This window comes from Salvelinus alpinus, chromosome 9 (genome assembly GCF_045679555.1).
Source record: "Salvelinus alpinus chromosome 9, SLU_Salpinus.1, whole genome shotgun sequence".
Classification (NCBI taxonomy): domain Eukaryota; kingdom Metazoa; phylum Chordata; class Actinopteri; order Salmoniformes; family Salmonidae; genus Salvelinus; species Salvelinus alpinus.
The window spans coordinates 37,535,600-37,557,502 of record NC_092094.1 but is presented as its reverse complement, the minus strand read 5'-3'; the positions used below and the strand labels follow the sequence as shown (position 1 = coordinate 37,557,502).

At 43.3% G+C, this 21,903-nt stretch overlaps 1 protein-coding gene across 2 annotated transcripts in view; it reads right to left on the bottom strand.

The window, feature by feature from the left end:
- LOC139584760 (breast cancer anti-estrogen resistance protein 1-like) overlaps window positions 1–21,903 on the bottom strand; it is a 142,434-nt gene that overhangs the window by 61,606 nt on the left and 58,925 nt on the right. Inside the window, exon 1 of one of the 2 annotated variants that reach the window (XM_071416950.1) lies at window positions 1,851–2,202. The exons of the other annotated variant lie outside the window; for it this stretch is intronic. Coding sequence (XP_071273051.1) covers window positions 1,851–1,862 — 12 coding nt within the window. The 5' untranslated portion in view covers window positions 1,863–2,202. Of the gene's footprint in view, window positions 1–1,850; window positions 2,203–21,903 lie in introns of those variants that run through there. 2 annotated transcript variants of the gene reach the window in all.

Sequence of the window (21,903 nt, the reverse complement as noted above, 5' to 3'; positions counted from 1 at the left end):
AAATGAGTCAGGCCTAGGAGACAGGGGCGAGAGGCAAGGGCCTTCAAGGGCCTCTTCCTTTGACCCCCACAGACACCCCCACTTACTCACTCAGTCACTACTGCATCCACTTAATCTATTTATACCAGTTTCCCAAACTAGGGGTCGCCTGATTTGAAAATGGGGTCATGAGAGAAAATGTGCGTTTGGTTCATAGAACCAGGGTTAAGTCAGTAACCTCCGGTGGTAGCTAGATGCAGATGTAATAAACAAAATGGTTTCTGTTTTCTTCCTACAAATGTGGCTCTATCTTCTGAATGGTTTAAACTACAAAATATTAGGACATCACTGAAAGATAACTCTCAGGAACACATACATACAGTATGTGCTGTTTCCCTCTACTATGCCCACAAGTCGTTAGAACCGAGTGGACAAGACCAAGCACTAAATCAATGATGTTCTTTTCTACACAAAATATCATACAACATTATTGCCTGATGATCTTCTGAATTTACCAATACCTTTGATGCATTTCAGTCACTTCAAACCATACTGTCTTCAGATTGAAATACAGTCAAAAATATTGTCAAACTGATTTGTAATAGGTTGTCATATTAATAAAAATGTTTTAAAGTTAACATTGGCTGTTGATTACATAACTTGTTTTACATAGAGGGTCACAAATGTTTTTTTATATCAAAATGGGGTCGCTGGCCAAAAAAGTTTGGGAACCCCTGATTTATAAACTAGCATCACGCCTGGCTTCATTAACCCCTCCTTCTGAAATAGCAAGCCGATAGCTAGCTAGCACGTTACAAGGCATTCACTGCATTGTCAAGTTTAGCTTCTCTCAAAATGGCATCCATGATTACTAAGGCCAACCTGGGAAATAAACATCTCTTAGACATGAAGGCTAAACCTTCCATCTACATAACCTCATTACAGTCACCAATCAGCCATTGTTAATTAAAGACAGCTAGGAAAAGTCTAAAAGACATATGGTAATGCCAGTGGTGTTTGTTGATTTTGTAATTACATGCGTTCTAATGTGTGTGTGAAACCCCAGGCCAAGGGATAAACAAGGGGACTATCCAATGCCTCTCCAGGGGGTCGGCCCCAGTGCTGCTAAAGAGCATAAACCTCTGACGGAAATGCAGTATGGCCCTGTCAACCAAATACCAAACCCCTGTGTAATTACAGCACTACAAGCTTACAGAATGCCAACACTTTCAAACAATAGCAAGGAACGGAGGGTACTGCCAAGACTCCAGCAGCAGGCCACTGCACTCTTTTCTCTCCCCTCTACTCTCTCTATAAAACCTTAATCTTTCAACTTTCTCCTGAGTCAGCAGAGCCAGCCCAGCGCAGCGGAGCTCCATGGCTCTCCCTCCCGTCTGCCTGTTCCAAAGCCCTTTCTTCTAACAGCGTCTTAAGTCCTCCAACTCTCCCCCTTTCAGAGAAGCGGGGCCTTTACAAACCATACAGGACAGCAGAAAATAACACTAAACTTTGTTCAGGAACTAGTATGAAAAAGACCAAGGAGAGTTTACTTGTGTTCTATTCTTCTCCTTTCGTGTGTAGAATTTTAACTTAACATTTCTATCTACCTAAAATACACAACACAATACACATTCTGAGACGCATAGCACAGCAAACAAAGTAAGTTGTGCTGATAACTAACAAAAGGTAAGATACACAGAAAACATGTTAACTCAAGTTCCCCCCACTCTTGTCCTTCTCTTCCCTCAGTGTGCTGCCCTCCCTCTCTTTTTTCCACATCTCTACTCTTTCCCATTTGGGGCATTTAGTATGTCCTGACAAAAGTGTTCACACAGCAATGGGAACAGCAAACACACACATTAGACACTCACCAGATAGTTCATTTTCAGCCCTCTTGTGTGAGTCCGTGCGACAGACTCCAGACAGGAGTAACAGGGCAGCGATTTAGCCCTGGAAACAGACCCTGTGTCCTGGAAACAGACCCTGTGTCCTGGAAACAGACCCTGTGTCCTGGAAACAGACCCTGTGTCCTGGAAACAGACCCTGTGTCTCGCCACCAGTTAAAGTTCCCTGTTGTCTCTTTCCCAGGCAGAAGGACTTGGGCAGATTCTAACACATTCTCTGGTACTGTGATCTCAAAGTGCAAGAATGAGACTGTCCCATTTACATCTCTCTCTCTCCGTGTCTGTCCTTTGCTGCTTCTCCCGACTCCCTCTTGCTCTCTCTCTGGCCAAGGGAGGGAGGGAAGAATGCGCAGTAATCTGACACCCCCCAGTTCCTGCACAATCCCGTTCCCACTCCCGGGCTGTGATTGGTCGAAGGACCTCTTCTTATGTTAATGAATCTTGTCCTCTCTCTCCCCCTGGCTGTGTGGAATGTTTAGTGCCTGTGCTCAGACCTTGGAGGGACACAGACACTGAGTTTTTCAACAACAAAAAAATTACCCCAGCAAAACACACATACCTCCCCCAGCCACCTCGGCTCAATCTTTTCCTCCTCACCAATGTCATCTCTATTTGTATTATCTGCCCACTGGCTATAGACTCACTTGGCATTTCCCTCCTCACAAAAACTATTCTTATTTCTCTTTTGTCTCATCAGTCTCCCATTTTTGCTCAGATACATGAACACATTATACACACATTATACACTCCGTATTTGATTAGATTTAACCTTAACAAATTCTTATTTACAATGACGGCCTACCCCGGCCAAACCCGGACGACGCTGGGCCAATTGTGCGCCACCCTATGGGACTCCCAATCACGGCCGGTTGTGATACCGTTACATGTTAGTCAATCTAATAATGCATGTCTAAACACTATTACTGGCAGTGTGTTGTACTACAGCACACACATTCAAATCCAAGACAAGACAATCTATCCACCTGACAGGTGTGGCACATCACGAAGCTGATTAAACACCATGGTTATTACACAGGTGCACCTTGTGCTGGGGGCAATAGAAGGCCACTCTAAAATGTGCAGTTTTGTCACACAACACAATGCCACAAATATCTCAAGTTTTGAGGGAGTGTGCAATTGGCATGCTGACTGCAAGAATGTCCACCAGAGCTGTTGCCAGAGAATTGAATGTACATTTTTCTACCATAAGCCGCTTCCAAGGTCGTTTTAGAGAATTTGGCAGTCCGGCCAACCGGCCTCACAACCGCAAACCACATGTATGGTGTCGTGTGGCTGAGCGGTTTGCTGATGTTAACTTTGTGAACAGAGTGCCCCATGGTGGCTGTGAGGTTATGGTATGGGCAGGTATAAGCTACGGACAATGAACACAGTTGCATTTTATCGATGTCAATTTGAATTCACAGAGATACCTTGACGAGATCCTGAGGCCCACTGTTGTGCCATTTATCCACCTCCATCACCTCATGTTTCAGCATGATAATGCACGGTCCCATGTCGCAAGGATCTGTACACAATTCCTGGAAGCTGAAAATGTTCCACAGGCCACAATCAACAGCATGATCAACTCTATGCGAAAGATCTGTCGCGCTGCATGAGGCAAATGGTGGTCACACCAGATACTGACTGGTTTTCTGATCCACGCCCCTACTTTTTTAAAGGTATCTGTGAACAGATGCATATCTGTATTCCCAGTCATGTGAAATCCATAGATTAGGGCCAAATGAATTTATTTCAATTGACTGATTTCCTCATATGAACTGTAACTCAGTAAGATCATTGAAATTGTTGCATGTTGCATTTATATTTATGTTCAGTATAATATCAACTGGGTAGAATATCTCAGTGTCGGTCATGCAGCCCCTACCCAACAACCACACCACAAAATACATTTGTAAATAATTTTTTTATATCATACAAGGGGTGTCCTTTGAGAAATTAACTTGGTAAATCAGAGTATAACACAATAACTGTATAAGTGTTACGCCCTGATCTGTTTCATCTGTCTTGTTGATTGTCTCCACCCACCTCCAGGTGTCTCCTGTTTTCCCCATTAGTCCCCGGTGTATTTATCCCTGTTGTCACGTTCCTGACCTGTTTTCTGTTAGTTTTTGTATGTGTTAGTTGGTCAGGACGTGAGTTTGGGTGGGCAGTCTATGTTTTCTGTTTCTATGTTGGTTTATGGGTACCTAATATGGTTCTCAATTAGAGGCAGGTGGTTTTCATCTCCTCTGATTGAGAATCATATTAAGGTAGGTGTTTTCACATTGGGTGTTGTGGGTGGTTGTCTTCCGTGTCTGTGTTTGTTTGCACCATACGGGACTGTTTCGTTCGTTCATCGTTTTATGTAGTCATTTTTCTGTTCGTGAGTTCTTCGTGTTTCATGTAAGTTCGTCGTCCAGGTCTGTCTACTCCGTGTGTTGTTTTGTTAGTTTCAAGTGAAGTTCGTGTTTTCTTTAATAAATCATGTCATATCAAGACGCTGCATTTTGGTTCAATCCCTGCTCCTCCTCTTCGGATGAAGAGGAGGAGGAACGCCGTTACACCTGTTTCTTGTCTCTCTGTGCCAGTTCGTCTTGTTTTGCCAAGTCAACCAGCATTTCTCCTAGCTCCTATTTTTCCCAGTCTCTGTTTTTTCAGAGCCCTCCTGGTTTTGACCCTTGCCTGTCCTGACGCCGAATCCGCCTGCCTGACCACTCTGCCTGTTCTGACCTCGAGCCTGCCTATCCCCTTGTACTGTTTGGACTCGGACCTGTTCACTGAACCCCTGCCTGTCCTGAACTCAAGCCTGTCTATCGCCTGGTACTGTTTGGACTCTGACCTGGTTTATGAACTCTCGCCTGTCCCCGATCTGCCTTTTGCCTACTCCTTTTGGTGTAATAAATATCGGAGCTCAACCATCTGCCTCCTGTGTCTGCATTTGGGTCTCGCCCTGTGCCCTTATAATAAGCGTATATAACATAAGTAGTTCCACAAGGGGAATCTCACAAGACTGTTAAGATGCCATTAAAGTACTCCGAAAAATTTGAAGGTTGTTGAAGAAAGCTTTAAGTCCGTATCTAAGGTAGAGTTCACGGCTCAGGGAAAACAAACAATGAGGGATGACACCCAACTCCTAGTCATCCATCTAAACCAGATTAAGCAGGCCAGGAGGTCAAATACAGGCCAACTTGTCAATCAATATTCCAGAACTAAGTCAACACCAATGGCTTCCAATGGAACCATTCAGTCTCCATGCAGATATGTCTAACACTCAAACATAACTCACCTCCATGTGTCATACTACAGTATACTGATTAAATCAATAGTGGCTAGACTTTGTTATGAGAAAGAAAGGTGAGCAGGATACGGTATAGTTATGAGTGAGGTATGTGAAGGTGAGAGAGTGAGAAAGAGAGAGAGACTTCCTAACCTCCTGCCAAATGTAATCAAATGTAATCAAATCAAAGTTTATTTGTCACGTGCGCCGCATACAACAGGTGTAGACCTTACAGTGAAATGCTTACTTACAGGCTCTAACCAATTGTGTGAAAAAAAGGTATGTGTGTGTGTATGTGTGTGTAGGTAAGTAAAGAAATAAAACAACAGTAAAAATAAATGTGAAAATAAGAGTAGCAAGGCTATATACAGACACTGGTTAGTCAGGCTTATTGAGGTAGTATGTACATGTAGGTATGGTTAAAGTGACTATGCATATATGATGAACAGAGAGTAGCAGTAGCGTAAAAGGAGGGGTTGGCGGGAGGTGGGACACAATGCAGATAGCCCAGTTAGCCAATGTGCGGGAGCAGTGGTTGGTCGGGCCAATTGAGGTAGTATGTACATGGATGTATGGTTAAAGTGACTATGCATATAAGATAAACAGAGAGTAGCAGCAGCGTAAAAGAGGGGTTGGGGGGGGGGGGGGGGGGCACAAAATGTAAATAGTCCGGGTAACCATTGGTTACCTGTTCAGAAGTCTTATGGCTTGGGGGTAAAAACTGTTGAGAAGCCTTTTTGTCCTAGACTTGGCACTCTGGTACCGCTTGCCATGCGGTAGTAGAGAGAACAGTCTATGACTGGGGTGGCTGGGTTCTTTGACAATTTTTAGGGCCTTCCTCTGACACCGCCTGGTGTAGAGGAACTGGATGGCAGGCAGCTTTGCCCCAGTGATGTACTGGGCCGTACGCACTACCCTCTGAAGTGCCTTGCGGTCAGAGGCCGAGCAATTGCCGTACCAGGCAGTAATGCAACCGGTCAGGATGCTCTCGATGTTGCAGCTGTAGAACCTTTTGAGGATCTGAGGACCCATGCCAAATCTTTTTAGTTTCCTGAGGGGGAATAGGCTTTGTCGTGCCCTCTTCACGACTGTCTTGGTGTGTTTGGACCATTCTAGTTTGTTGTTGATGTGGACACCAAGGAATTTGAAGCTCTCAACCTGTTCCACTACAGCCCCGTCGATGAGAATGGGGACGTACTCAGTGCTCCTTTTCCTGTAGTCCACAATCATCTCCTTAGTCTTGGTTACGTTGAGGGATAGGTTGTTATTCTGGCACCACAAAATAAAAACAAAATGCTGAGCACTTGGCTGGTTTTCCTTCACTCTGCGGTCCAACTCATCCCAAACCATCTCAATTTGTTTGAGGTCGGGTGATTGTGGAGGCCAGGTCATCTGATGCAGCAGTCCACCACTCTCCTTCTTGGTCAAATAGCCCTTACACAGCCTGGAGGTGTTGGGTCATTGTCCTGTTGAAAAACACATGATAGTCCCACTAAGCGCAAACCAGATGGATTGGCGTATTGCTGCAGAATGCTGTGGTAGCCAGGCTGGTAAAGTGTATCTTGAATTCTAAATAAATCACAAACAGTGTCACCAGTAAAGCACCCCCACACATCACACCTCCTCCTCCATGCTTCATGGTGGGAACCACACATGTTCACCTACTCTGCCTCTCACAAAGACACGGCGGTTGGAACCAAACATCTCAAATTTGGACTCATCAGACCAAAGGACAGATTTCCACCGGTCAAATGTCCATTGCTCGTGTTTCTTGGCCCAAGCAAGTCTCTTCTTCTTATTGGTGTCCTTTAGTAGTGGTTTCTTTGCAGCAATTCAACCATGAAGGCCTGATTCACGCAGTCTCCTCTGAACAGTTGATGTTGAGATGTGTCTGTTACTTGAACTCTGTGAAGCATTTATTTGGGCTGCAATTTCTGAGGATGGTAACTCTAATGAATGTATCCTCTGCAGCAGAGGTAACTCTGGGTCTTCCTTTCCTGTGGCGGTCCTCATGAGAGCCAGTTTCATCATAGCGCTTGATGGTTTTTGCGACTGCACTTCTTGAAATTTTCCGGATTGACTGACCTTCATGTCTTAAAGTAATGATGGACTGTCGTTTCTCTTTGCTTATTTGAGCTGTTCTTGCCATAATATGGACTTGGTCTTTTACCAAATAGGGCTGTCTTCTGTACAGTATACCACCCTTACCTTTTCACGACACAACTGATTGGCTCAACCTCATTAAGAAGGAAAGAAAGAAGCCAAAGGTCCTGAGTGGTATCAATCTCCATGGTGATTGAGCTGTTTCACTGAAGTAGACTCACTTCTGGTGCTCAATACACACATACGCAGCACACATTCACACACACACACACGTGTGAAGTTCAGAGTTTTACATGGTCTCATGGGACTGTTGTCTCATGCGACCCGTACAACAGTCCCAGTCTCTCTTGTCAGACCCTCGGTGAGATCACAGCTATCAATTAAACAGAGAGCCAGTTCAGACACAGAGATTAGACCATCACATCAGAGTCAGACATTACTTCAATTAGACTCCCTCCCCTCCTCCCCTCTCACTACTTAGCTAATGAGCCACCCCCCACCAGGGCCCACTAATCAATCCCCCTGGCCCAGGAGAGAAGACCTGAGCCCAGAGTAACAGGCTTAACTACCTGTCAAAATACCACAAGGCACAAAGAAAGACATTCAATGATGGTACACACATAGACCTGTAAACCTGACCAGAGAATATTGCAGTGGTGGCTAAATATCTCAGAAGAAGAATATAACAGTGGACTACAAATGAACCGCAGGCGCAGACAGTTGCACCCGCAGCACATAATTCAGACACATCTCTCAGCTAGACCTTCAGTCCAAGTGGGTCTGCATGGCTTGCATCTGGGGTCTGTGGGTTCTGTCGTTGCTATGCAGCAGAACACTGGGTCCATTGTGCTGGTGTTGTCTAGACCATAGCTGTCCAACTGCCCATGCATTCCTCACACCTACACACTGAGTGCCTCTCCTGGCCCAGCCTCACCCGCCACAGCCCTGGTCCCTGGCCCCTAGGGCCCCCTGCTCCAGCCAGCACGCAGCCTTTGTCACTCACACATTGTACAAATGCCTGAAAACACTGGCTCCCCTTCGCCGTGCTCAGACAGAACAGACTTATCATTAAGGAGGACAAGAGATGTAGTTCACCAAATGTGAATAAGGAAATATGGAAATCCTGTTTCCTAGTGAATTGAGGTTATGTTTCTGTCTCTCTGTGAATTCACAGGAAGTACAGAGGTCCTACTGGGACTGTTGCTGGGCAGGACCACAGTCTCTCCAGCTCTCCCTCCACCATCTCCCCAAAACCAGCTCACAATGGTGAATCACGCGGATCACTAATTACTTAATTAACCCCTTAAAAATAACTTATTCAATAATGTGTACGATGTTTAGCATTAAATGAGCCCATTCTACAGTGAGATTTTATGAATTTTAGTATAAGCCTATGACAATGTGGATTTTAGTATTCCATAATTCAAATAGATATTTAATCATTATTAGGGTTTGACTAAACCTCAAGCTGTCATTTGTACTGATTAACCCTACTACTGTAAGCCTCTGGCTAGTAAGCTGTTATAATTGAAAGGCATTTCTTTTGATTCCAAACAGTTGTATCATGCACACACTCATATCCAAACTATGCATAATAACAAAGGGTGTCCTGTGGGGAATGGGCCCGTGCTGCAAAACTGTGACATCATTCATAGTGGCTGAGAGTGAAACAATGCACATCCTTGTGTTTGACATCCACCCCCCTGGTCAACAGGAATATTCCTGCAGCTTCGAAGGGCAAAAACTAAAAGACTGATTATTTTGTTGTGACTGTGTCAGTCCTGCTGTGCAGTCTGTAACATAAGGCTTTTCAAAGGCGGAAGAGTGGGGAAATCCTCCAACAACACAGTAATACACTCATCCACAACAAAACACAACCAAGCTTGCATGCACACGTTGGATGGACAGTGACACACACACACACACACACACACACACACACACACACACACACACACACACACACACACACACACACACACACACACACACACACATGACAAAGTCTGTCCTCTTACAGGATACAGCATCAAAGATTCTGAAAGTGTGATCTGACATTTTGGGTCTTCGCTCCAGACTGGCAGTTTGAGGGAGGAGACTGTTATCTGGGATGCACAGGAAAAAACAAGCTATAGCCTACCGTGATAAATTAACAATATTCACTGTAAGTGTTTACAAATCCCCATCCCCCGAGTAATAGGATTGATCTGAACAGCTTCAACATTCATTTCCATAGATAATTGCATTTGTTTATTCTCTGATTTTATATTTCATTTGTTTTCTTATCAGGAAAGCTTGTTAATACTCTGAGATGATTAAAAACCACAAAGTGAGTATTTCTTTCATCAAAGCTCGCTCCACAAAGCTGCCTGTTCCTCAGTATAAGCGCTCTGAAGCACAGGGGTAATTTCCCTCTCTCTGTTTCGCTGCAATAAAAAGATTAGCATTAATGCGTCAGGAAGCAAATGGCATTATCTCTGTGTGTGGAGAATGGGAGGCTGATTGTATTTCCAGGCTAAACGAGAGAAGATGATCCCTGGAGGAACTCATTGTTTAGGGAAACACGTCTTCCTCACTGAGACGCTTAGACGCTATAGGACCTCAAACTCTCCCAAAATACGCAATCTTTCCACTGCCAAGTTAATTAGATTCTCCTGATCTGCTTTTTCATTTAATCTCTATTATAGTTGGATGTCGTTGTGCTGCCATTAGTTCGGCAGCACTTCCACTGAAGAGTAATCAGCTAAAATCTTGTGAAATCTGCTGCCTGGCTCCGGGCTCCGGAGCCAAACACAAAATCTGAGTTCAGTTTAATCCACCAGAAGAGACAGAACAAATACTACAACAAATATTATGGTTAAACTCAAATATACTAATTGATTAAAAAAAGTATAATCTTTGTAAATTATATCATAAATAGGACAGGTGGAGTTATGTCACACATGCAGCTAACAAAAATATCTACATTAGTACATTAGTGTGTCTAGTTTGAGAAACAAATGCCTCACAAGTCCTCAACTGGCAGCTTCATTAAATAGTACCCGCAAAACACCAGCCTCAACGTCAACAGTGAAGAGGAGACTCTGGGATGCTGGCCTTCTAGGCAAAGTAGCAAAGAAAAAGCCATATCTCAGACTGGCCAATAAAAATAAAATATTAAGATGGGCAAAAGAACACAGACACTGGACAGAGGAACTCTGCCTAGAAGGTCAGCATCCCGGAGTCGCCTCTTCACTGTTGACGTTGAGACTAGTGTTTTGCGGGTACTATTTAATGAAGCTGCCAGTTGAGGACTTGTGAGGCATCTGTTTCTCAAACTAGACACGCTAATGTACTTGTCCTCTTTCTTAGTTGTACACTGGGGCCTCCCACTCCTCTTTCTATTCTGGTTAGAGACAGTTTGCGTTGTTCTGTGAAGGGAGTAGTACACAGCTTTGCACGAGATCTTCAGTTTCTTGGCAATTTCTCGCATGGAGTAGCCTTCATTTCTCAGAACAATAATAGACTGACGAGTTTCAGAAGAAGGTTCTTAGTTTCTGGCCATTTTGAGCCTGTAATCGAACCCACAAATGCTGATGCTCCAGATACTCAACTAGTCTAAAGAAGGCCAGTTTTATTGCTTCTTTAATCAGAACAACAGTTTTCAGCTGTGCTAGCATAATTGCAAAAGGGTTTTCTAATGATCAATTAGCATTTTAAAATGATAAACTTGGATTAGCTAACACAACGTGCCATTGGAACACAGGAGTGATGGTTGCTGATAATGGGCCTCTGTACGCCTATGTAGATACCCCATTAAAAATCTGCCTTTTCCAGCTACAATAGTCATTTACAACATTAACAATGTCTACACTGTATTTCTGATCAATTTGATGATATTTTAATAGACAAAAAAATTGCAAAAAAACAAGGACATTTCTAAGTGACCCCAAACTTTTGAACGGTAGTGTACGGCATACACAAACACAAATACACTCTCACTCACAACAGATACACACACACACAGACAGGAACACAGAGTTACACACACAAAAAACACACACAGACAGAATTACTTACATAGACACAAGACACACAGACTAAGAAAAACAAACACAGTGTCCCTTCAGTCAGGTTGGAATATAGGAATGTGGATCCAACTCTACAATCCACCTAGGGTTGCAAAATTCTGTGAATTTTCAATAAATTCCCTGGTTTTCCAGAAACCCTGGTTTGAGGACTATGGATTTCCTGCTTATTCCCTACTGATTCAAGGAAACCTCCAACCGGGTCTTCGGGAAATCCAGGGAATTTATTGAAAGTTTTATTTTGCAACCCTAACTCTACCATAACTTCGGACTTTCCAACCATCATTTCCAGGAAGGGGACCTTTTCCTATGGGCACAGTGGCAGGACTGAGTCACTACAAAATAATGCAGCTAGGTGGTCACCATCACTAAGCATGTCAAAATAGGCATGACACAATTACAATATACTTGTAATATACCTGTAATATTGATGTTTATCACTATAATCTATAGCTTGAACAACACAGCCAAACCATTCTTTGGAGCAGATGTCTGGAGAATTGGAGATATGTGAAGGATTTCCGCTATGTTCCTTCAAATAACTGCAATAATCCCTTTAGTCATAGGCAGAGTTATATCTCTGAAGATGCCTTTCCCTCTCTCCATCTGACTGATGTGTGTTTGCATTACTGACTCTGCTCTGTGGTCTTGTATCTGAGGTGTTGGGTGTGAACCGGAGCCCAGCCCTGTATAGATGAAATAACAGGCAGCCCCAGAGAGGTCTTGAGGTGAGAGCACCGGCGCCAGCCATGACAGGCCATCAGTAACTGCCATATAACGTAATATCATTACAATTCTTACTGAAGTGTGACTACGGTCTAATTTAATTTGATTAGTCAGCTCAGCCATTTGTAACTGTCATCTAGGCTACTGTACAGCCTCCCTTGTGGATGGGGATCATGGACCAGGCAAGCTTCTTGAGAGAAATATGGACTATAAATACACTTGTTCAAACGGTAAAGTTTGAATAAAAGAATATGTATTCATTTCAACACAGGTACAATACCTAACCGTGTTCAAGTGCCACATGGATGTTCCTAGCCCTGTGAAACCATGACAACAGATGACAGCTAATGAGGAATAAGTGAACAGTGTGGGTCAGGGTTCACAGAGCTATAATGAGTTCTGTAGCTATGAACTGCATTCTAATCAGCTTTCTTCATCATTTAAAAGAGCTCTCGACTAGTGGAACCATAAAAATAAAAAAGAGACAAAAAACTATTAATTGGAGGAAAATAACATACAGGTCAGAGCTGTTAACTAACTAGTCAACACATATCAGGGCTGAGCAGAGAGAAATGTATACAGAGATATATAGGTACTGTATACTGTATATGGCTCTGGGGATGAGAGCGCACTACTGCCCCCTTGGAGATTACACAAATCAAGGTAACCATGGAATCAGTGGCCACCATAACGTTTGTATTTGTTTATACTGCAAACATAAGACAAGCATCACATAATCACATCCAAATGTCCTTGCAGTATAACCAAAGAGATCTATGTAATTGGACAGCCTTCGACCAAATTAGCACATGGTGCCAACCAGTCGTTGATTTTCCAGGACACTACTGGCCCCTCTGAGATATGTTAGTGATCTGGTGAAGTGACAGGAGTGAAACGTGATCAAGTTTCCATGTCTCTGTCCTGTGTTTGTCCTACAAGGCCAAAGTGGTGTAAGGTCAGGCGTGTTCACCTTGCGGCTATCACCCTGAGGGCCATCCATTACCCCTGTGAGGCCCACAACCTCTAAGGTTCGCTGGCTCCACTACAGCCCAGTGAAACATGACACTCATTCATCAGGGCCTGGAATGTGTGTTAGTGAGAAACAAGAGGTGGAGGGACCACTGTTTTAACAAAAAGATTTAAGACCAGGTGGGGTGGCGGCTGTAGTGGTGACAAATCATCTGACGACCCACCCCACTGACTATCCCTCTCTGTCTATGACATCACCACACGGACGAGGTCAGGGGTCAGTCAGATCCGGCGTTGTGATCGGTGCATTCCACGGACAGAGGAGGCGGTGTGTGTCAGAGCTGCATGGGGAATAACGGTGTCTAATGAGCAGATCAGTATCAGCACAGCTCTCTGATGCCTGCTGTGTCGCTAACACCACCGAGACACTTAAACACCAGCTCCCTGCTCCACATACTAACTCACACACTCAGCCTGCCTGCCTGCTTGGGATTAAGTGAATAGGCGCTTGTGCCAGTCAAACTGAAAGACAGGCCGGGCTAATAAACCAATTAGTGGCTTGGATAGCATGGAGGCGAAAGGGCTCTTAGACCTCACATAGATGAATTGTAAGGAAACAGACCCACTATTCACACTGCTGGTGAACACATACAGTAGGCATACTGTAGTGGCCACACTGCCAACGGCACCACTTCACTGGAACCAACTATTCGTCCATGCCTTGATGTCACCCTCTAGACAAAGCCACCATGCACATTCATATCCTTGTCTCTCACCCCCTGGAATAGGAATGACATCATACACAATACATTTGGAATGGCAAATGAGATTGCTAGGTTGTGTTCCACTTCCAAGAGGCAAAAACACTGGGGGGGCACTGGAATTCATTGGACAATTTGGAGGCTCCACTTTCAGACAGCAGGAGGTGCTTCGACAGTCAATCCCAACCCCAGAGCCAAGGCAGCAAGAGCACTGCCTACAACCACATCAGGAGCACATCATGGTGTCATTATCTCTGGGTGGTGGGGTCAGAACCAACGCAGCCTGGGAAATTGCTATAAAACCTGTGAAAGCCTCTAACAGACTGTAGTGTAGAGAATACAGATTGTGGTATTACAGCCCATCACCATGGAGTTCAGTGAATATGAAGAGAGGAGGGTTATAATCAAAATGATGACAGGGACAAGCAGGACTGATGGACAGGGACATTACAGGCTGATAGCGGACCATGAAGCAACCCCTGTGCAGTGTCACTGTTGTGTTGTACCCTCCCTCTCCTAATACTGTTGTACCCTCCCTCTCCTAATATTGTTGTACCCTCCCTCTCCTAATACTGTTGTACCCTCCCTCTCCTAATACTGTTGTACCCTCCCTCTCCTAATACTGTTGTACCCTCCCTCTCCTAATACTGTTGTACCCTCCCTCTCCTAATATTGTTGTACCCTCCCTCTCCTAATACTGTTGTACCCTCCCTCTCCTAATACTGTTGTACCCTCCCTCTCCTAATACTGTTGTACCCTCCCTCTCCTAATACTGTTGTACCCTCCCTCTCCTAATACTGTTGTACCCTCCCTCTCCTAATACTGTTGTACCCTCCCTCTCCTAATACTGTTGTACCCTCCCTCTCCTAATGTTGTTGTACCCTCCCTCTCCTAATACTGTTGTACCCTCCCTCTCCTAATACTGTTGTGTTGTACCCTCCCTCTCCTAATACTGTTGTACCCTCCCTCTCCTAATACTGTTGTGTTGTACCCTCCCTCTTCTAATGCTGTTGTATTGTACCCTCCCTCTTCTAATGCTGTTGTGTTGTACCCTCCCTCTTCTAATGCTGTTGTGTTGTACCCTCCCTCTTCTAATGCTGTTGTGTTGTACCCTCCCTCTTCTAATGCTGTTGTGTTGTACCCTCCCTCTCCTAATACTGTTGTGTTGTACTCTCCCTCTCCTAATACTGTTGTGTTGTACCCTCCCTCTCCTAATACTGTTGTACCCTCCCTCTTCTAATGCTGTTGTGTTGTACCCTCCCTCTTCTAATACTGTTGTGATGTACCCTCCCTCTTCTAATGCTGTTGTGTTGTACCCTCCCTCTCCTAATACTGTTGTGATGTACCCTCCCTCTTCTAATGCTGTTGTGTTGTACCCTCCCTCTCCTAATGCTGTTGTGTTGTACCCTCCCTCTTCTAATACTGTTGTGTTGTACCCTCCCTCTTCTAATGCTGTTGTGTTGTACCCTCCCTCTCCTAATGCTGTTGTGTTGTACCCTCCCTCTCCTAATACTGTTGTACCCTCCCTCTCCTAATGCTGTTGTGTTGTACCCTCCCTCTTCTAATACTGTTGTGTTGTACCCTCCCTCTTCTAATGCTGTTGTGTTGTACCCTCCCTCTCCTAATGCTGTTGTGTTGTACCCTCCCTCTCCTAATACTGTTGTACCCTCCCTCTCCTAATACTGTTGTGATGTACCCTCCCTCTTCTAATACTGTTGTGATGTACCCTCCCTCTTCTAATGCTGTTGTGTTGTACCCTCCCTCTCCTAATACTGTTGTGATGTACCCTCCCTCTTCTAATACTGTTGTGATGTACCCTCCCTCTTCTAATGCTGTTGTGTTGTACCCTCCCTCTCCTAATACTGTTGTGTTGTACCCTCCCTCTCCTAATGCTGTTGTGTTGTACCCTCCCTCTTCTAATACTGTTGTGATGTACCCTCCCTCTTCTAATGCTGTTGTGTTGTACCCTCCCTCTTCTAATACTGTTGTGATGTACCCTCCCTCTTCTAATGCTGTTGTGTTGTACCCTCCCTCTTCTAATACTGTTGTGATGTACCCTCCCTCTTCTAATGCTGTTGTGTTGTACCCTCCCTCTTCTAATACTGTTGTGATGTACCCTCCCTCTTCTAATGCTGTTGTGTTGTACCCTCCCTCTCCTAATGCTGTTGTGTTGTACCCTCCCTCTCCTAATACTGTTGTACCCTCCCTCTTCTAATACTGTTTGTGTTGTACCCTCCCTCTTCTAATACTGTTGTGTTGTACCCTCCCTCTCCTAATGTTGTTGTACCCTCCCTCTCCTAATACTGTTGTGTTGTACCCTCCCTCTCCTAATGTTGTTGTACCCTCCCTCTCCTAATACTGTTGTACCCTCCCTCTTCTAATGCTGTTGTGTTGTACCCTCCCTCTCCTAATACTGTTGTGTTGTACCCTCCCTCTCCTAATACTGTTGTGTTGTACCCTCCCTCTCCTAATACTGTTGTGTTGTACCCTCCCTCTCCTAATACTGTTGTGTTGTACCCTCCCTCTCCTAATACTGTTGTGTTGTACCATCCCTCTCCTAATGTTGTTGTACCCTCCCTCTCCTAATACTGTTGTACCCTCCCTCTCCTAATGTTGTTGTACCCTCCCTCTCCTAATGTTGTTGTACCCTCCCTCTCCTAATGTTGTTGTACCCTCCCTCTCCTAATGTTGTTGTACCCTCCCTCTCCTAATGTTGTTGTACCCTCCCTCTCCTAATGTTGTTGTACCCTCCCTCTCCTAATGCTGTTGTACCCTCCCTCTCCTAATACTGTTGTACCCTCCCTCTCCTAATACTGTTGTACCCTCCCTCTCCTAATACTGTTGTGTTGTACCCTCCCTCTCCTAATACTGTTGTACCCTCCCTCTCCTAATATTGTTGTACCCTCCCTCTCCTAATACTGTTGTACCCTCCCTCTCCTAATACTGTTGTACCCTCCCTCTCCTAATGTTGTTGTACTCTCCCTCTCCTAATGCTGTTGTACCCTCCCTCTCCTAATGCTGTTGTACCCTCCCTCTCCTAATGCTGTTTTAATCCCATCACATTGTTATTTGCACAGCCGCTTGGAGACAGCGTGAGAAGAAATTAGCAGTATTTTATCAGTCCTAGATCAGATCTGCTTAAGGAATGATGAACGCCCTGGCTGATGAGCTGGCAATTGGAGCTTCATTTAGAGGCCATGGCTGAGATAGAGCCCTGCACAGTGGGAGCCGCCATTAGAGAGCTGACGGGGGGCACAGCACTGCCACACAACCAAGTATAGCTCAGAGAGAAAAAGAGAGAGAAAGAGAAAAGAGGAGTGTGGGAAGAGGAAGGATAAGAACAAGGAGAGGGGAAATTAAGGAGATTGGTAAGTGATGAGTAGTGACTAGAGTGTAGGGGAGATTGATTAAAAGATAAAGGGAGCGATAGGATGGATGGAAGGGATGGAGATGAGAGCAGAAGGGAAGCAACACAGAAAATAATAGCAGCTTCTACACAGTTTCAGCTCGAGAAGAGGCACCAGCCCAGCTAACAACAAATGTTCCCACAACTTTAGAGAACGTTCCCTTAACTGCCTGCTACTCAGGCTCAGAGGCTAAGATATGCATATTATTAGTAGATTTGGATAGAAAACACTCTGAAGTTTTTAAAACTGTTTGAATGATGTCTGTGAGTATAACAGAACTCATATGGCAGGCAAAAACCTGAGAAAAAATCCAACCAGGAAGTGGGAAATCTGAGGTTTGTTGGTTTGCCTATCCAATATACAGTGTATATGGGGTCATATTGCACTTCCTAAGGCTTCCACTAGATGTCAACAGTCTTTATAACCTTGTTTCGGGCTTCTACTGTGAAGGATGAGGGAATGAGAGCTGATTGAGTCAGGGGTCTGGCAGAGTGCCACGAGCTCACTCAGGCGTGCCCCCGTGAGAGGTAGCTGCGTTCTTTTTAGTTTCTAAAGACAAAGGAATTCTCCGGTTGAAACATTGAAGATTTATGTTAAAAACATCCTAAAGATTGATTCTATACATCGTTCGACATGTTTCTACAAACTGTAATGGAATTTTTCGACTTTTCGTCTGGACTAAGTGTGCCTACGCATCGTGAATTTGGATTTTTGAACTAAACGCGTGAACAAAAAGGAGGTATTTGGACATAAATTATGGACTTTATCGAAACAAAACAAACATTTATTGTGGAACTGGGATTCCTGGGAGTGCATTCTGATGAAGATCATCAAAGGTAAGTGAATATTTATAATGCTATTTCTGACTTCTGTTGACTCCACAACATGGCGGGTACCTGTATGGTTTGTTTTTGTGTCTGAGCGCCGTACTCAGATTATTGCATGGTGTGCTTTTTCCGTAAAGTTTTTCTGAAATCTGACACAGCGGTTGCATTAAGGAGAAGTTTATCTAAAGTTCCATGTAAAGCACTTGTATCTTTTATCAATGTTTATTATGAGTATTTCTGTAAATTGATGTGGCTCTCTGCAAAACCACCGGATGTTTTGGAGGCAAAACATTACTGAACATAACGCGCCAATGTAAACTAAGATTTTTGGATATAAATATGAACTTTATCGAACAAAACATACATGTATTGTGTAACATGAAGTCCTATGAGTGTCATCTGATGAAGATCATCAAAGGTTAGTGATTAATTTTATCTCTATTTCTGCTTTTTGTGACTCCTCTCTTTGGCTAGAAGAATGGCTGTGTTTTTCTGTGACTAAGTACTGACCTAACATAATCAGATGGTGTGCTTGTCGTAAAGCCTTTTTGAAATCGGACACTGTAATGGGATTAACAACAAGTTTATCTTTAAAATTGTGTAAAATACTTGTATGTTTGAGGAATTTTAATTATGAGATTTCTGTTGTTTGCACTTTCACCGGCTGTTGTCAAGTCGATCCCGTTAACGGGATCTCAGCCGTAAGAAGTTAAGAGTCTCATTAGGTCATTAAATAACGTTTTTAGAGGAATGTTTCTGTGATGTGCAAGGATGTCTCCAAGAGACCATCCCCTTAAAACTTCTTGACGCTAGGGGCCAGAATTTTATTTTATTTTTTAATAACGTTCCCAACGTAAACAGACTATTTCTCAGGCCCAGATCGTAGAATATGCATATAATTTACAGATTAGGATAGAAAACACTCCAAAGTTTCCAAAACGGTCAGAATATTGTCTGTGCGTATAACAAAACTGATTCTGCAGGCGAAAACCTGAGGAAATCCAACCCGGAAGTGCTTTTTTTATTTTTTTTTATCCCTGTTCTGTTGCTTGCCCCTCCTCCATTTAAAGGCATATCAACCAGATTCCTTTTCCAATGGCTTCCTCAGGCTGTGACCAGGCTTTAGACATAGTTTCAGGCTTTTATTTTGAAAAATGAGCGAGAGTTTCCAAAACAAGTTAGGTGTCCTTTGATTAGTTCCTGTGCGCGAGAGGGGTAGCTCGACATTTTCTTTCTCTCTTTTATTGAGTAGGTTACGGTCCGGTTGAAATATTATCGATTATGTATGTTAAAAACAACCTGAGGATTGATTATAAAAAACGTTTGACATGTTTCTACGAACATTACGGATACTTTTTGGAATTTGTCTGCCTTTCAGAACGAGGCTGTGGTTTTCTGAACATAACGCGCAACCCAAATGGCGTTTTTTTGTTATAAAACTAATATTTATCGAACAAAAATAACATTTATTGTGTAACTGGGAGTCTCGTGAGTGCAAACATCCGAAGATTATCAAAGGTAAGCGATTCATTTTACTGCTTTTCTGACTTTCGTGACCAAGCTAATATAAGGCTAACTGTTCTAGCATTGACTGATACACTCACAAACGCTTGGATTGCTTTCGCTGTAAAGCATATTTTCAAAATCTGACACGATAGGTGGATTAACAACAACCTAAGCTGTGTTTTGGTATATTTCACTTGTGATTGCATGATTATAAATATTTTTAGTATTATTTTCTGAATCTGATACTTTTGGGATTTTTTTTTCTGCCTTTCAGGACCGGAACGAGCATGTGGTTTTCTGACCATAACGCACAACCCAAATGGCGTTTTTTTGTTATAAAACTAATATTTATCGAACAAAAATAACATTTATTGTGTAACTGGGAGTCTCGTGAGTGCAAACATCCGAAGATTATCAAAGGTAAGCGATTCATTTTATTGCTTTTCTGACTTTCGTGACCAAGCTAATATAAGGCTAACTGTTCTAGCATTGACTGATACACTCACAAACGCTTGGATTGCTTTCGCTGTAAAGCATATTTTCAAAATCTGACACGATAGGTGGATTAACAACAACCTAAGCTGTGTTTTGGTATATTTCACTTGTGATTGCATGATTATAAATATTTTTAGTATTATTTTCTGAATCTGATACTTTTGGGATTTTTTTTTCTGCCTTTCAGGACCGGAACGAGCATGTGGTTTTCTGACCATAACGCACAACCCAAATGGCGTTTTTTTGTTATAAAACAAACATTTATCGAACAAAAATAACATTTATTGTGTAACTGGGAGTCTTGTGAGTGCAAACATCCGAAGATTATCAAAGGTAAGCGATTCATTTTATTGCTTTTCTGACTTTCGTGACCAAGCTAATATAAGGCTAACTGTTCTAGCATTGACTGATACACTCACAAACGCTTGGATTGCTTTCGCTGTAAAGCATATTTTCAAAATCTGACACGATAGGTGGATTAACAACAACCTAAGCTGTGTTTTGGTATATTTCACTTGTGATTCCATGATTATAAATATTTTTAGGATTATTTTTGAATTTGGCGCTCTGCAATTCAGTGGTTGTTTAGGAAAATGATCCCGGTAACGGGATCCGTAGCGCCAAGAAGTTTTAACGTCAAATACAACTTACCCAGAACATTCAGATCGCATGTTCTGAGAACATGGCAACCATGTTCTGTGTATGTTTGGTTTGATGAAATATTCTCCTAACCCATAGAAAACTGGACACGAATGTTCTTGCAACGTCCCATGAAACGTGTTTATAACATTAATATTGGATATTCTGAGAACATGGTAAGCACGTTCTGGGTATGTTTTGTTTGAAATGAAGGGAACGTTCTCACTCTAACGCCAAAACATGCTAAAAAGGTTCTCAGAAGGTTTTTGCTAGCATAGATATAATGTTCCGATAACTAACGAAAAACTGGACACTCAACCATTAGGGGAACATTACGGGTAACATTACAAAATCGTTCTCTCTCCCTAGAATTGCTAGTTGGGAGGTCAGTGGATGTCTTGAGGCAGTGGCACACTTACTCATTAATCATCACTGTAAACACGCAGTAGAGAACCCACATACATGCACAGTGCACACACCATGGACATTTAGCTAGAACATCAATCAAACTGTTTAACCAAACTGCACCACGCTCCAAAAACAAATCTCTCTGGTTAGTCCTGTGTTACATCTGGCCCTAGCCCATTTCTATAACAGGTTCAAGGTTCAGTTGTATATTCATCAACCCGTCAATAGTCAGTACTGACCACACCATGCAGTACTGTACCTACCTCTGATGATGCCCCCTGCAGGCAGTCAAACATTCTACAGAACACCTGGGAAGGAGGAAGTGATGAGATGACAATAATAAGTAAGAGAAGCGAGCAGCAGCTCGACACCAACATGCCCATTTTCATTTAATGCTAATTCTGTGGGAAAGCAGTGAAGCACCAACATCCCAGTGTCTGTGAGCATAAGCGTGAGTGTGAGCGTGTGTCAGGACCTAACTTCCTAAACTGTCAAGTCCTGTTCATATTTCATCGTTATGAATCTTGTTCTGGTGGCAGCTCTGCAGTGTGGTCACTAGCTGTCATAGCCACAAAGTCATCAAATCTGATTTTAAACCGAACCCTAACCTTATCTATAACCTTAACCACACTACTAACCCTATTGCCTAACCCTAACCTTAAATGAGGACTGAAAAGCACATTTTAGAAGTCATGAATTTTTACAATATAGACAATTTTGACTTTGCAGCTGGTTTGTCTAAGGTCAAATCGCTCAGTTCTGCCTCCAGGACAATACTCATGACAATAAACGTCAACATGCAAATTAGAGGTTGACCGATTAATTGGAATGGCCG